The sequence below is a fragment of the Anopheles merus genome, chromosome 3L, assembly GCF_017562075.2.
Source record: "Anopheles merus strain MAF chromosome 3L, AmerM5.1, whole genome shotgun sequence".
In the NCBI taxonomy this organism is placed as follows: Eukaryota; Metazoa; Arthropoda; class Insecta; order Diptera; family Culicidae; genus Anopheles; species Anopheles merus.
This window is the reverse complement of record NC_054085.1, coordinates 15,498,468-15,514,681: the sequence shown is the minus strand read 5'-3', so window position 1 is coordinate 15,514,681 and position 16,214 is coordinate 15,498,468. Positions and strand designations below refer to the sequence as shown.

Here is a 16,214-nt window from a genome sequence, read left to right as displayed (position 1 = left end):
CGATTGCGTAAAGATCAATAGCGACTCATCATCAAAATTAAACAAATAATTTCGGCAAACCATTCACGCGATCGCGAAGATGAAATGCTACCGATCAGGGCGGGAGAGCACCTCCGCTGCGTGGTAGGCGCTTGCAAGTTTGGCGCCGACACGCCAAGGATGATGCATGGGTAGGGGAAAAACGCCCAGACAGCATTAATAAATGTAACACGCGGGGCCGGTATCTTACCGCCTTTTTGCATCGGATATTTCACGCCAATTGCGCTCAGCCTCTCTCGACACCTTGGTGATTGCGAATGCGTTTGGCGGCAGGTGTGGAAAAGCGAGCTAGGTGTGTTTGTGAGTGTGTCCAAAAGGAAATTATTGGGTATTTTAGCATCATTTAGAGAAACTTGATCGTTTTTCTTGACGTAATCAATCATTGAACGTGTAAAGAGCGATACAATTAGCCTTATTAAAAGGACTGATTCCCTTATCGTGGCATAAATAGTTACATTAAACGGAAAATCCAATATTTGGCAGTTCTTCATGTGTTCAATAAGGGTAGATATGAGATCTCTCTGATCATAGAGTTCAATAAAAATATAGTTATTTGTTCTAATTGTCCTAATTTGTGAATTAAAGTGGAAGGCGGTGGAGCAAAGTCCTCCAATTAAAGTAAAATTGAATCAATCAAAGTCACTGGCCGCTATTCGAAGCAGTGGCCGGAAAATGCAACGCCCGGTTTAATTACTAAATCAATCATAATCCATGTATATCGAGCTGGTTTAGCTGCAGGCATTGAATGCCTTCAAAACATAGACATTTAAGAACAATCCGAACTATTTACACATCCAACATCCAAGCCGCCCAAGGGGCCATTTTTCGTTTGCTCGTGCCAGCTTTTTTCCATGTCCAATAACGCCTCCGATCGTGCCGCTGAAAGGCGAGCGAGTTGTACTTCAACAACACCGTACACACTCTCAATCGATCAATCAATTAGCGGTGGGTAAAAATGTTACCGCCCTGCATCGTTGCACCAAAGGAATATCGATGCACCACCACCGCGTGTTTGATAAAGCCTCTTCCACCGGAGCCCGCCCAGCGGGAGCAATTAATTAACGAAAAATATAATTTCTCTTTTTTGCTTCGCGTACCGCGGACCTTTGTTTCCGTATATATTGCATTTTAATTAAGCTTTTCCGTGCGTCCTCCACTACTGGCTGTGCTCGTTAGTTTACAAGCAAATACAAAAAAAAGTCCGATCAGGTAGGATAAAAATCACATCGTGTGCCAATTGACGTCAGTGTCGTCGTCGGACCAACCTTTTTGGCATACAATCGCACAAAGTTCATCCAATTCAAACGTTGACTGGCGGTGTGGGTGGGGGTGTGTGGAAGGATTCGACACGGGTCGGGAAAGTGTTTGCAGTGAGCGAATGCTTACATCAACGGGGTCAGTGATAGGGAAATTGAAAGTAGCAAAGTGTAGAGTGCGCATTGTGCAGATAGCGGAGGAGGGAAAACACCGGTCCGTGCTTTACCGACAGTGGGGCGGGAAATTTGCGAACCATTTTTTTGTCGTTGCAATCGTGCTTAAAGCAACATTGATAAACCATTTTGTGCATCTCGTGAAACAATGCAAGGCATCTTTTTTTCTTTAGTCCGCGTGCAAATTGAGTTAGAGCCGCCGGCAGGAACAATTTTGATCGAAAGTAAGCGAACAGAAAGCCTCTGACTGATGAGCGAAAATTAATTGATTGAATTTGATTACCCAGGGTATCATGGCTTTTGGTGTAATGATGCTTAAAATAGCCGGACAATGTTTGGTAGAATGTTGGAGCGTCGAGTGTGCGTGGCAGTAAATAATTGTAAAAGGAAATTGATGGCGCTTACTGTTGAACAAGCTGAAATGTGAAACGCTTTGCGTATGTTTGTAATTGAAGAGACAATATTATCCCAGAGCGGCTGGTTATAGGGCGAGAAAGCGGACTGCAAATACAAATGGATTCTAGGAACTAATTAGGATCCCAAAACTCATTAAAAATGGCACCGAGCAGTTTCGTCGTCACAGCACGCGGATGATGAGCCGCAGCCATGACGAATTTTCCGATTGACATCCAAATCCTTTCTCTTTATCATTTAACGGAGCAAAAGAGGGAAACGAGCATAATGAGGCAAAGCATGGCTGCTGTGCGAGGAAAGCACCGAAAAAATAAAATAAAATGGAGAGTAAAACAAAATAAAATGTGATACTCATTTCCCTCGCGTCTGCTATCATCAGGCGAATGCTTTCTCCCTTCGTTAATTTTGTCAAAATTTCAATCATATCAGCTTCGTTCCGGTAATCGTCCGGCTGCGCATATATGAAACTGTCTGGCTGTTTCTTTTTTTTCGGGGATTCCCCATGCCATCCTAAAACCTGATTTATGGTATTTGCAATGGGAAAAGGAAGTGAAGTTTGCACACACACACATAAACAGAAAAAAACCCAAATGCTAAGCTAAGGAGCACAACAAAGATTTGGTTTGCATTTCAGCTTTTCTTCTCGCCGTTGGTGAGCATTTCTTTTTCTTTCTCTCTTTGAGGCGCAGTGCAGAAACAACCGAAAGCGAAATAAAACGGTTTCGGGACAGAGACATAATTATAATACCATTAGGTGGGCTAATTTTCACAAATTACTCCATCAATCTCGCAGCGCGGTCTGGGCGCGGATTTTGCTGCGTCCGTGCTTTGGCGAGCCGGCTGGAGATGAGCGTAAAATAATAAATAAACTAGCCACGGCTGGCCGTGCAAGCTATTTGTTAGCGTTTGTTTGGATGCCTGTTTGAATGTACGTTCTTTTGGGGGATTGGTTCGTTATAGAGATAAAAGGTTTCTTCTTGCACCTGGGTGGGGGAAAGAATATTAGAAAGAACAGGTTTTTGTTGCATTTGGCAGACAATTAATGATGAACCATTCATTTGGGGGGGGGGGGGGGTAAATGTTTTCCACGTGATTGTTCGCTGTTAGCTAAGAATGCTGAACAATGAGCGAGGTGGAGAAATTAAGCCATATACTCCTAGGATTATGCCTGTGCGCGACCTCAATACACCTTTTACGGCGCAACACAATGATCCAAAATCTGCAACACACTAATCAATCATGGGAATGAATAGAATACATCCTGCTGATTGATTGTAAACAACGGTAATCTGGGTATGTATGCACAAGAGCGATTAGAAACCCTCACACTCTTTCCTGGGCAACCAACAACACCACCTCGGGGCAAATCGATTGGTGGCCATCGGTATCCGGAGATATAGCGAACGTTCGTGCGCGCGTTTTTTTCGATTAATCGATCGCGTGCGATAAAAGGCCTTCGATTGGCCCAATTGGCCAAATCCGATAAGGGTCGTCCGGGTCGACGGCTGAAATGATGAAGCCCTCCAATAAACAATTGCCTGTGTGCGTGTATGTGTAGCGCTTTGTGGTGGACTTAAAAGGTGCCGCAGCAAACATGGATGGACAGTGATTCTGCCCAAATGAAAAGACAGCCACGTTGCGGACACCCAGCGCTTGGAGGGTCAGATGTGAAGCCACATCGTTCGCTATGTACCATGAGGTTCCGACAAGGTAGGCACAGAATCGGCTGTCGAAGGGCTGACGGTGTCGATGGTTAGGGAGGATGATTGTTTTTTTATGGAGGAAAAAAAACGGAGCTTCGCGCCATATCTTCCAGAGACACCGTTACACCGTTCGGATTGCACTGACGCGTACTGACCGCGGTTGCAACACCGTATACCGTCAGTCCGTGCCCACGCCGGAGCAAAAGAGAGACGCACAAATGAACAGTTTCGGCGCTAAAGTTTGAGCTTTATTTTATTCCTTCTTTACGTGCTGCGCTACCGTTTTGCCAGGGTAGGGTACGGTAACTGAGAAATTGAAGCATTGAACAAAAAAATAAAAAAAAAACACACCACGATCTTTAACAAGTTCACTGTGGTTGGTTCTTTTGACGGAGGGTGGTTGTTTGGTAGATGTGTGTGTGAGGGTAAATAATAATAATAATCTCATCAACACCTCTGATTCAGGGCGATCAACGCTAATCAGTGCGTGGTTTTGGGCTTTTCGAGGGTAGGGTTTTTATTGCATTTTTATTTCTACTGCAGTGCATCCGCGTTCGTTTGTAAGTAAAAATAAAGAGTGTGTGAGAGAATGAGAGAGATAGAGAGGGAGAAAGAGATAAAGAAAGAAATAGAGAAAAAGAAAGAGATAGAGAAAAAGTGAGAAATAGTTTGAGGAAAAGTGTGGTAGGGTGGTTTCTTGTGCTTTCACTAAACTCAAATGTAATTTAAATCTACTTGTTATGTTAAATGCGTCATTTTAAATGGCAATTTAGCGTTACTACTTGCTACTGGCCTCGTAGCTCAGCCGCGAGCTCACCGTGCAGGTACACATGCTCTCTCAGTTCAAGCCTCATAGAGATTCCGGTTCTGGTCGATGTGATGTGCAGTTCGAGTTGTGGATTTTTATTCTTAGTTTGTTAGAATTCTCTCAATCAGATCCTGGATAAAATATAATAAAAAAAATCGCTTAAATAATAGAGAAAATATTGAAAATATATTAACTCTCCGATGTTAACAATACTACACTTTGCTCTCAACTTCCGCCTTTGCTCGCTTATCTGTAGATTGTAGAAACGTGCAGAACGGTGCCGTGGCAGTGTGTATTGTGTGTTTAATTTGTGTCATCATTGTGTAGAGCAATAAAATTTCCAATATCTTCGCATACACACACACACACACATACTCAACCATCTACTTGACTGACCATATCACACATGGCTCGAATGACAAGAAAATGAACCTTCTCCTCTCTGGCGTGTGGTGTTCGCGCTCACACATGAAGGTGATAGCAAATCGTTCGATCGCATCGAGCGCGGGTGGTGGTGGTCGAGAGAAGCAGGAAATCCGATAGCAATTTTGGACGTTGCGCGTCCCGTTGTGTGTCTGTGTTCAGTCAGAAAAGCAACGGAAGAAGGGTATGGCACACAGGGAGAGAGAGACCGGAGATAGATGATGCTCCAGTATGGTCCAGTGACGACGACGTCGGAGTGTAAGATACGTTTTGTAGCTGCTTGTAGCGGCGGCCGCTTAAAGTCACCAACGAGGTCACTCCGATGAGTCAGTTCAAGTGCGTTGAAGTGCATGCACACGACACGAGAGTTCCGCCGCGCCGCGCGAGAAGAAGGTGTACAGTGTTTGAAGATTCGAAGGGCCGCGGCGCGATTAGAAGCAGTGCTGGGAGCGTGAAGCCGCGGGAAGCGTGGGAGAGACACGTGGCGGCGTGGCACAACACCGCACCGGGAAACCGGGGGAATCTCGCTCCACACAGTCGCGCGCTACTGCCAGTGCATGAACGCGGAGAGCTGATGTGATTTTTATGAAAATAAGCGTGCGCATTTTTTAGACGTAGCATGAAATTGGGCAGATGAGGACTTTTTCGGTTTTCAATTTGTGTGTGTGTGTGTGTGTGTGTTGTGTGAACCTCTGACACTGCGTGTGTTGTGAAAGTAATGTGTGTAAGCCTTTCTAAAGCTGAAAAAAGCGAACGGTTGTATATCTGCGGCCACCTGAAGATGACAAGTAATTCGATTCCCTTTCGAACGTCAAACAGGCAAGAAATGCGTCCGTTTCGAGCCCTTTTTGAGCCTGCCATTTTGCTGCCCTTAAAACGACTGCTTGGAGCTATCAATCTGCTTATCACGCCAACGCCAACGCGAGTGGGAAGCAATCCGTGGCACGAGATAAACCGTTTGCCATTCACGCCAGCAGTTACAATACGAAATAGGCCCATTCGGCCCAAGAGGAGGCATTCGGCGTGTGTTTGTCAGTGTGCAAACGCAAAGATAGTACGTGATCGATCCGCGCTCGGTGGGGGGTGTATTTTATATTAGCAGCATTTCAGCACCATCCATTGTACAGTACAGCCTGCCCCCCCCCATCCGTCATAAAACAGTTAATTGTTTATTTTTCGCGACGTGCAACACGGTTGGGAAAACCGGCACACCGTGTGCGAGTGCGCTAAAGTGTGCGTTCGATTTTCTAATGCCTCACGTGTACGAAGGCGCTAATATGCAAACAACAAGCAAACAACCACCATCACCACCCACCCTCCCATAGAGGGAGGCTTTTCGGCATGACCGGTGGCGTACCAGCGTATGGGGCTTTGATTTCGCGTACGTGATGGAACGTTTAAAAATGAGTTTGATTAATTGGTGATTAGTGCTTAAATTAAATTAACATCATCGGCAAGCAGGGAAGGGACCGATGCTCTTAGTTGAGAAGGGTGGTGTACGAGATTGAGTGTTCATAATTTGACACCACCACTGCCCAACACCCTCGAACCGGGGCAGACAGAGAATGTACTAGGCCTGCAATGAACCTTATGAAGTGAACTGGTGGTGGAAAACAACCAGAAAGAAAAAATGTTGTAACGATAAAATTGTGTTACACATTATGTAGTATACAAGCGGCTCTATCTTCAGTTTCAACGTTGGCATGTGTTTGTTTGTAAAATTACTCAATCTTGTAACAGTGCACAGAGCACTGCGGGGCAAAAAAAAACAGAGCAAAAAGCGGGGCAAAAAACTACTCGCGACACGCCAACACGGGTTATGCTTTTATTTAGTTTACCTGCAAAATGTAAAAAAAAAATAAACAAAACCATACAGCCACTCAAAGTCCATCAACACGTGCGTGACCGTTTGTGAATGAGTTCAAGCATGATTCGTTCACCCTGCGCGGCTGCTCCATTAGAACGCTTTTTGGACAGCGGCGTCGGTGGCGGTTGGGGTCACAGCAGCAAACTGTCCAGCATAAGCTTTCCGTTCTAATAATCATGGCACAACGCCGGTGTGACAACAAGGCATAGCGAAAGAAGGAGCGAGATCGCAACCGCGAGGTGGTTATTTTAAATGCAGCGCTTAATGTACGCAGCAAACATGCAACGCGCGCGCACTCCCATTGACAGGATGATTAGCATATTTTCACTTTTGATTGCAGCGTAGAACCGGTGACCGGTGGTATGGTGAAGGTGAAATTAAAGTACTGCCACGGGTATTGCCAAATGTGTCGCGTTCTAAAGTGGACGTGTTGGCCGGTGTTGCAACGCATGGCAATAATCAGCTATCCGAGGTTGACTCTCACACGAATGGTTTGAAGCTAGAGATTGGCGTTTTACAGCTTATCTGATTGAAAGTGTTGCCTGCACAACAGGGAAAGGGTTGAACGTAGGGTTAAGGGATTAAAGTATTTCTGAAGGATTAGGTTAGGTAACATTCCACTGCTGATCTAATCAATCAAATTAACCGCTTTCAGCGGAAGCCTATTGACGTTTGGTACGACGGGCTGTCATAGAAATTTGATCTCCAATGCAGAGATGTAACAAAAGCAGCATACTGCAGCCCTTTGACTGATTAGAAGGTACCCGGGGTTTCCTAATTAATGGCCCTTTCCAGTGAATGTTGCATCCCCAAAATGTCAAACGCATAACAAAGTGGAAAGAAAAACCACAAACCCGTGTTTTGAGTTTAGTGAAAGCATCAAGCAAGTGAAATGAAAGTGTAAAAAACCGGGACACCAGGGACCGGTCACTTGCACCTAGCAGCAAGACTCCGTGAACGCTTAGTTTGTAGTGAAATCCCGGTTGAGATTTAACAAGAAACTCTGCTCTGGAGGTGGTTGTGTTAGGTGATTTGTTTTCGGTTTGATTTTTTTCCCCATTCCCATTCTTCCCGTTGTCGTCCTGCGTGTTGCTTCTGATGCTGTTGCATATGGTCTGTTTGTGTGGTTGGAGATAACACGCATATCGAAAGTGCTACCGGTCCGTCGTGCTACGCTGGTGGAGTGCGTTTCCATGAGCGGCAATGGGACGAACGTACGCGGAAGGCGAGATCGTTCCAGCAACCTGTACAAGACGACGGGCGGAGGCGATCCGCTGCGAATAATTCAAAACAAGCTGGAACTGTCACCTCGCAACTGGTAAGTGGTCTAGAAGGGATTCCACACACCGAATCGAACCGTTAGATATCTATGCTCGGTAATGTGATCCTGCGAGGCTGTTGTATGCTTTTATCGGTCATAAAACTTGGGCCGCTCGGGAGTTCCATTACGCATGGGCACACCATCTCACCGACACGGCATGTCGACGTGTCAGGTTTTATCTTGTCGAAAAATAAGTTGAATAACGAGATGTTCCCGCGGCTGGATTATCTAGGTTGCTTTCGGGCGTGTTAATCCGAGTGTGGCTGCAACCGTAACGAGCTTGATTGAGCACGGATGGATGTTTGTTTTGTTCCAGCGCCGAAAAAGTCATGCATGATGATATAAAATTTCATTTCGATTCACTTCTCGGAACCAATTTCCCTTGACGCAGGAAAGTGGATACACAGTTGATACAGGACAAAGCATGGCCAAACACCTCCGAGAACGTGTGGATTCTTGCGCTTCCTTTCGCGCGAATAAACACACACACACACTTTCTATAAATCATCGCCAATGTCATCGCCCGTTTGTATTTGCATATCTAACGAATGTACTACCACGGGTAGCTTTGCCCGGGTCCTCCCGATCGAAAACGCTTCGTGTGCGAAATGCGATTTTAAACTGTTCGTCTCGGTTTCTCGTCCCCGTCCCGGCCAGAAAGAAAGATGAAGACTTTTTATCGCGTGATTGCGAGTCATTCTTTCTCTTCCCCATGCACACACGCTTGGACTTTGTCGTCACCTTGCGCGTTGGCGCCGACGGAGTTGTTTCGAGATTCACGCAAGCGGAGCTTCCGGAAGTGAAGCAAACAGCAATTGTGCCACACAAAAAAAAACCCCGTCCCAACAACCGCTCGAGTGGTGAATGGATTGAATAGAATAATCGGATCTGGAAGTTAGTTCTTCGAGCTACGCCGTGTGGAAGTGTTGGTGGTGACCTTTACGGGTGGCGGCCCGGCAAGGTGTGATTAATGTTTCTCGGCGCTTTCGCGGGTTGATTAGACGGGCTCGGTCCTGGCTGGATGTATTTATTTCGTACGTGCGGGAACACGGAATGGGGAAGTGCCGGAAGTACCTTTCTTGTAGGTAGATGAAATCATCCAATTTGTGTTCTTCCGTCATCGAGAGGGGGAAGTCGTAGTGGCGAAATGTCGCTCCATTACTTTACATTACAATGGACAGTTTGTCTGCGGCAGGCTTGATTTGTTGATAATTTGTAAGCCAACTACATGTTGAAGATTGTTACAAAACATATTGCCGTGGTATCATGAACTCCTCACTGCTACGCGAACATGTGAAAGAGTTGCTTCAACAAGATGTCATGTTTTAAAGCTATTCCCATTGCCCATGGAGCAGGTTATCAAGTACGGGTTTGAGCATGTCCAATTGATGTCTATTAATCTCGCTCTCTTCAAACATCGCCATCAGTTAATTGTAACTCCTCGTCCATTGGCCCGGAAGGGCAGCTGATTGGGCAGCGTTTGATTCCCCACTCTGTAAACGCTCCAGTTGTGCAGCCAATTATCGGAATGTGTTAATGATACGTGACGGTCACAATAATTATGGTAATGTTTATCTTTTCCCATTGCACTCAGCCGCACTCGGATCTGCTGCGTCCATGAAAGACACCGGCCTCCGGCTGGATGAAGGCTGGATAGATACGCATCATATTTATTCAGCCGAGTGGCCCAGCAGCATCTCGGAGATCTAGTCAGCAGCATCACAACACAGTACCCGCAGTGTCGTTGGACCGTTGCAACATGAGCTGCTGCGAGCATGAGGGCTTGAGACAAACGGGCAGTCTGTCTTTCAATCCGAGCGAGGCAAGAGAACTTCGTCACCATTAAGTAATGGCATTGTGTTCTTATGCTGACTCGAGCTAATTTACACCTCGTTTAGCTTTGGAAGCTTGGTGCGTGTGTCTATCTTGAGGGGAACGTCTCAGTCTATCCAACGGAGGGCTAGAGCTAGGGCGTTAAGTAGCTGCAATCAAGCTCTCCGGGAGGGCTTCTTCGCACCCTGCGCTACACGATAACCATCTCGTTCCGGTCCTATCTTCATCATTAGCTCTATTAAATGCTTTGGTTGTGTACTGGTGTGTTCTTTTGTGCCGTAAAATGGGCGACCGTACCAGAGGGAGACTGTTGGAAGAACCGGTCGGTTTTGCAGATTGTAGGCAAATTTGTACCAAACCTTGTCGTTGCATCATCGCGCGCGTGTGAATGCGTGTTTTGCGTAACAAGCGACACGCATGACTTTAGCCATGACGTCGGGGTTTGTTTTGTTCCAGGGACGAGTGATTTATGACCCATTCGTAGTTTCAGTTATCATAATTGGACACTTGTGTTCTTACCGTGCGTTGGAGAAGGTTAAGTGGTTGCAGGGCGGCGATAAAGTTACTTTGTGTGGCAAGATGCTTGAAGATATTCTTCCAGTGTCTTAGAAGTCATTTGAAAGTCATCGTCATTTGCATAACCATTTGCCTGGAAGAATGGATCAAGCAAACACTTTTAACAATAATTTCACACGTTCCTGTTTACAAATAATACAGTGTGTGTGTTTTTGCAAATTGCACAGGGCGCCATGACCCTCATTTTCGCCGGTAAATTGCACCCGAAAACGGTACCCAAATCGAGCAGCAAAACAGTGTTTAAATTGCAACCCATCCCCAATTCTGGTGTGTATTTCTGCTGAAGGCTATAATTTTGCACATTTGCACCACTGTATGGTTGTTATCCCAGAAGCCTCAATTGCTGAACCATTTCTTGAGATGTTCTAATGCTCCTCCAACTCCACGCTTCTCTTACTTCCCCGAAGCAGCTCGGTACATCTGGCGGGAGCAATTTTTCCTCCCATTGATTGCAATGTTTGGAATAATGGCAGTGATTATCGAAATCAACGAAATGGTGCTGCCCCGGGGGGTGTTGCGCATCGTCTGCCAGTGCTTATGAAACGGAGTGCTCGAAAACAAACGAAAATCGGTATGGATTTCAACAGTCTTCGGGGGAGAGTTGTGGCCAAATGTTAAGTCAATAGGAAGAGTTGTGGCTGTGCTTTGGCCGAATATCGAGCGCTCATTAGATTGAGATCAGTTCATGCGATGAAGTTTGCTTGAATGTGCACTCTTTCGTTGCTTGGAACGCTTCTCGGCATCTAGAAGCAGGGTACGTTTCACTCGAGAAGCGGTAACTCATGTCTTTAATGGTGTGTGGCGTGCTTATCAGCCAACCACCAGCATTATGCTCGAAACTATCTGATGCAGACTGTCGGTTACGCAAGAAACACAACTGGGAAGAATGTAACAAGAAGTCAGAAGTAAATGTGAAATGTTATTATGGAAATTGATATGATTTCGGAACTCCGTGGCTGTAGCTGACATCGTAACAGCTGGATTTCGTAACCGTAACCAATCAGGTGGAAAGGTGCTTTTGGCAGTCGAGAACAAAGCAACGCATTCTGGAGAAGAGCGATGAAAATATTTCGAATTGATTGTTTACCTTTCAGATTTAATTACCCTGTAGAAAGCAGCAAGAAGCTCTGTCCAATTTCTCCCTAATACAGAGAACTGGACAGCTGCGATGGGGAGATTTTTAATGAGCCTGTTTAAGTACGGGCGCGATGATTTACTGCTGTAAAAAAGCCAGTTGGCAAATAAAGTAGCTCGGCTTATTGGGAAAGGAAGAAGGTACTAAATTTGATCAATTGGAAGCAACGCCACCGGCACAGCCTCTAATTAAGCACCAGAAGCTAGCCGAGCTGTAATCGGTTTCCTATACAGTTTCGGATTTCGCACCAGCAGGGGCAACGCGAACCAAACCACTCACAGGCACTGTACAGTACGCGGTGTGTTCATGGATGCCCCTTTCATTCGATTAATTAATCGTTTGTTTTACGCGCAAACGCACCCTGTTCCCCTAAGCTAGCCGACAAAACAGCAGCAGCTGCCTGCGAGGCGTTCATAGTAGTTTCTTTCCGCTTTGCTCTCGAGCTCGGGCCAGTGTTTTTGGGCAGAGATTTAGGCTCATTAGCGTAACGGAGTGCCCGAGGCCTGGGTTGTGAACCGGTGAATCTGCCTCTATCGACAGCATGAGCTGGGGCTGGGGTTTGTGTTGCGCAATATGGGAGGTGAGGTCTCGTATAGAGATGTATCTTGGGTGGAGCATTGATAATCACACCTCGTAATACGCGTAACGCACGCGAAAAGATGCAGAGCAGTAGTATGGTGGACTGGAATATTACGTTATACGGTGGTGTTGGAGCAAGGTGTGTGTTTCGGTTCCTCCGGACATCAGCATCGCACTACGCAACCAGTGACGAGGAAGTTGTCCCGTTTTTCTCTACTACAAACGAGACATAAACGGCTTCGCGGGGCTTCGTTGAATTTTTGGGGAAGTCTCACCGCTCATAAACCACCACCCAGCGAGGCATCATCTACTAATGATGTGCCACGGGAGTCGTCACAGGTTGTACGGATACGCGCGAAGATTTGAGAGGAATAGGCGGTTTTGGAACTTTTTGGAACTCTGGTGTCAGGGGGATTATCTAACCTTTTTCGGCTAGTGTGTGCTTATGAGGTGTTCCGAGCGACGCGATTTTTTTTTGCTTTAACGACGCTGTTACGTTGAAAATTTGTCGAAGCTGGCCGGAGCTGTTAGGATGTGCCGTGGGAAATACTTTACAACTTTTGTTTTACGGTAGTTTTTTTTTGGCTTTCGGTTTCATTTTCGGGCGCTACTTTTAAGCACGCGTTTTAGAACGTACGAACCACCTGTTGGAGTGGCAACCAGGGAGAGCGTGAGCATGTTTGGAACAAAACAGCTGACATCAGACACATAGCAAAAAACGGTGCCACTTGGACTGATTCCCACTGAATTTGCACTCGGCACGTAATACGTTTAAACATTCCCGAGCAGGTATAATGTATTCATGGAAGTGTGATGCTGGGAGTCAAAGTTGAACGATGCGGTCGTCGAGCTATAGCGCGTTGACGCAATTGAATTAACGGTCGGTCGGTCGGTTTGGGTTGGGCGATTAATGATGAGCGGTGACCATTGATGACAGGCTGGAATGGTGCTGGAGTCACTTTTGGGGGTGCAAACACAACGATAATTTTGCCAGTGGCTATTGTGTAGTTGGCAATTTGTTCCGCGCGCTGGTTCTATTGTGGGAAAAATGGGTTGATGTTTTGTAAAGCCTGTTACAGCAAAACGTGGTTCATCGAAAGAATAGTTTCCCCCCGTTTGGTGAGTGCGCCATCGTTCGAAAAGTGTACCAATCTCCAGCATAATCGATTACAAATTGTACTGTGCCTTTTTTGTGTGCTCTTGTTAGTGTCTGTCATTTCCAAGCGCGAAATACAGATCAATTATCGACCCAACTACTGACATGGTGGAGATTGTTAGCTGAGATCAGCAGCATCGATGTTTGTTTGCTGCTGGAATTCAGAGGCATAAAAAGGTACATGATACGTAAAAAAATCCATCGATTGATTTAATTGGCACTATGAAATATGCGCGTAAAAGCCTTCCCTCCACTGGCATTGGAAATCCCCCTTTTATCGGATTGCTGGAATTGATGTCTGGTGGCCAAGTGAGACCTTGCCTGTTGGACGTTCGGCTTGGTTCGATTGGAACGTACTGAATGCCACGTGACAGGGATGTAGGATATTTAAATTTGTTCCTGTTTCCTACTGCTTCCTGGTATTAGTGACTATAGGTGTGTGGGTCCGGTAAAGCCAGCACCTGGAAGCATAGTAAATTTTCATCCGGAAATTCGTGTGCTCGTGTCCGCCTGTGGGGTAATAAATTTTACGTACTAATTACGACAATGGTGTCGATAGCATCACGGAGGTATGCACGCTGCCGACTTGCTGATAGGAATGGCTGGTGGCCACGTGAGCACGGTTGGTGGTCAATTCTGTACGGCTGGTCACACCGACACCGATCCACTATGGTGATGATAAGTGTGTGTGTGTGTGTGTGTGTGTGTGTGTGTGTGTGTGTGTTGGTGAAGCTAAATGTTAGACCAATTGATAGCGTGCTGTACGCATAGCGGAGCAGGTAGCGTGTGGAAAAAGGTACATTAAAATTGAATTTCCTTGATTGTAATGTTGGATTAGATGCGGAAATCAATAACCAGACACTAATGTGTAGGATGGTACACCGGCACCGAGATCTGCGCATCAGATAGTGCTGGTTTTAATTAGTCGATTTGGATGGCAGAAACACAAAGGTGTCTCGACAACTGATAGGGCTAATCTGGCATTAGCGCTGACGGTGTGTTTCGGGTATTATTCTATGACACAACCGAGATAGCGTGGAATAGAGTGTGGACATCAATTAGGCAATGATTATGAATTGTTCAGAGGCCCTTTCTAATAACACTATTAGCAGATTCGAAGGTATCTCGTAGAAGCCGCTGGAATATCTTGACGACCTAAACTATTTACATTAATTGTAGTGAAATAAACGGATTCAAAATAGACAACTAAGCAATTGCACGACATCAGACATCATCGAGTTCAATGTTCTTTTTGCCCTCACGCGTCTATTGATCGTAACGCCTAATCAACTCCATATTCACAATACCACCGATGTCACTGACTAGCCAAATGGCAATCAAAGCAATTACAACTGCCAGTAAAAAAACCCCTGGTACAGTACTATTTTACATCTTGCACCATAAAAAAGGTAATTTCTCCAAGTCATTATCGTCTCACCGGGGACGGCGATGCATTCACCGTCTTACCGAGTGCATTGTTGAAATGTTGTATTAAAAGGAATGCAACGCGGTACAATCTGTGCGACAGAGGGTGCATGTATACTTCAGGTGCGTTGTCTTTATTAAGCTGTTCACGGTATCGATCGATCCAGCGCCAGCGTTTCGAGTGGTGATAAGTTGGCTTGATATCATTTTGCGATACGTGTGAGCTTGGAGTGCATTTAAATGCTCTGCTGAAGCGAATAAGTGGCTGCAAGCTTTCCGCGGCTCGACAATGGCAAACTGGCACATGTAAAAAAGGGCAGCTATTAGCAATACATTTCAGCTACAGATAAAGATATACAAATGCTTACAAGCTTGATGAACTTAAGAGCATTGGGGCATTTGTTGTAATAAATAGAACAAGAGAAAATTGAAGTTAAATTTCCCATTTATGGCAGGCCTCTATAAAGGCTTTACTTTGGAGTTGTGGAGTTTCTATTTTTATTCAATTCCAGCTCATTGTCCGACCCCGGTAATTTCTTCACCGACGCTACCAAAATAAACCCTGGAACACCCTGCTCGTGACACCGTTGGACTAGAAACCTATTTTTCCTTTCTTCCCGTTTTTTTTTTGTTCCACCACTTCACAGTCTATCGCTGGAGCAGCGAAAGTGAGCGTCGGGAACACATGCTGGTAGAAGCACCCGCTCCCGTGTATCTTTTCGCATAATTGCTGAGCGAGTTGAAAAGCTATCCAGCATATACAATAGGATTCCACTTGTGCCTCTTCCCAACCCAACCCTCCACTCCCTTCTCCACCGTGGCCGGTATTCGGTTTCGTGCGTCAAGAGTGCGGGCAAAAATTAACATGCAAACTCGGCCGCATTGGCTGCTCTCGCACCGACGCGCACGCATCGTCCAGCTAGGGGCATTCAAGTGGAACGTTCTACCCTGACACTTCTGGGCACCCAACCACCTCCCTATAGGGGTGTTACTGGGGCTTCAATGAGGGCCGGTAGTTTCGCTTTTCTTTGGCATGAAACTATTTCAGCGCAGAGTTAGTTTGCGACGCACTTGCTCGCTCGTTATGCGGATCGGACGGAACGGTTCTGTAAGCTAGAATATGAGTACAGGTTTCAGCTGCAAGTAGAGCGTGATGGAATAGCTTTGTGTCCGGCGATAGTAACTGGAAAGCTTCCGACCGCTTCAAGCCAGCAGTAATTGTTGATTTTTGCGTTGTTGAGTCTCGATTGGAAGCGAAATCTTTACGATGAATTTGCAAGGGGCACCAGTTGCAAAGAATATTCAACATGCTTTCGACATGCAAATTCTTCCCGCGTTTATGCCCAGATCAGACTTGCGCATCTTCGCAGCACTTGCACCCAGGTGTTGATGTTTGCAATCTGCATCCAAATGGTGCTCAATATCGCTGATTGTCTTGCACGACGCGGCATGCGAACGCTTCCAAGCGCGTCCTGCTCTGTTGCATGGTCTGCCCGAACGCTGAT

The 16,214-nt window shown here is 45.9% G+C and overlaps 1 protein-coding gene across 5 annotated transcripts in view; it reads left to right on the top strand.

The window, feature by feature from the left end:
* The window catches only part of LOC121599052 (myosin-IIIb-like), a 52,058-nt gene that overhangs the window by 17,081 nt on the left and 18,763 nt on the right, over nt 1-16,214 (top strand). Inside the window, exons 1-2 of one of the 5 annotated variants that reach the window (XM_041926541.1) lie at nt 5,008-5,075; nt 7,480-8,002. The exons of 2 other annotated variants lie outside the window; for them this stretch is intronic. In XM_041926541.1, coding sequence (XP_041782475.1) covers nt 7,878-8,002 — 125 coding nt within the window. In that variant the 5' untranslated portion in view covers nt 5,008-5,075; nt 7,480-7,877. Of the gene's footprint in view, nt 1-5,007; nt 5,076-5,142; nt 5,394-6,615; nt 8,003-16,214 lie in introns of those variants that run through there. 2 more of the 5 variants (XM_041926540.1, XM_041926542.1) reach the window with 2 other exon arrangements.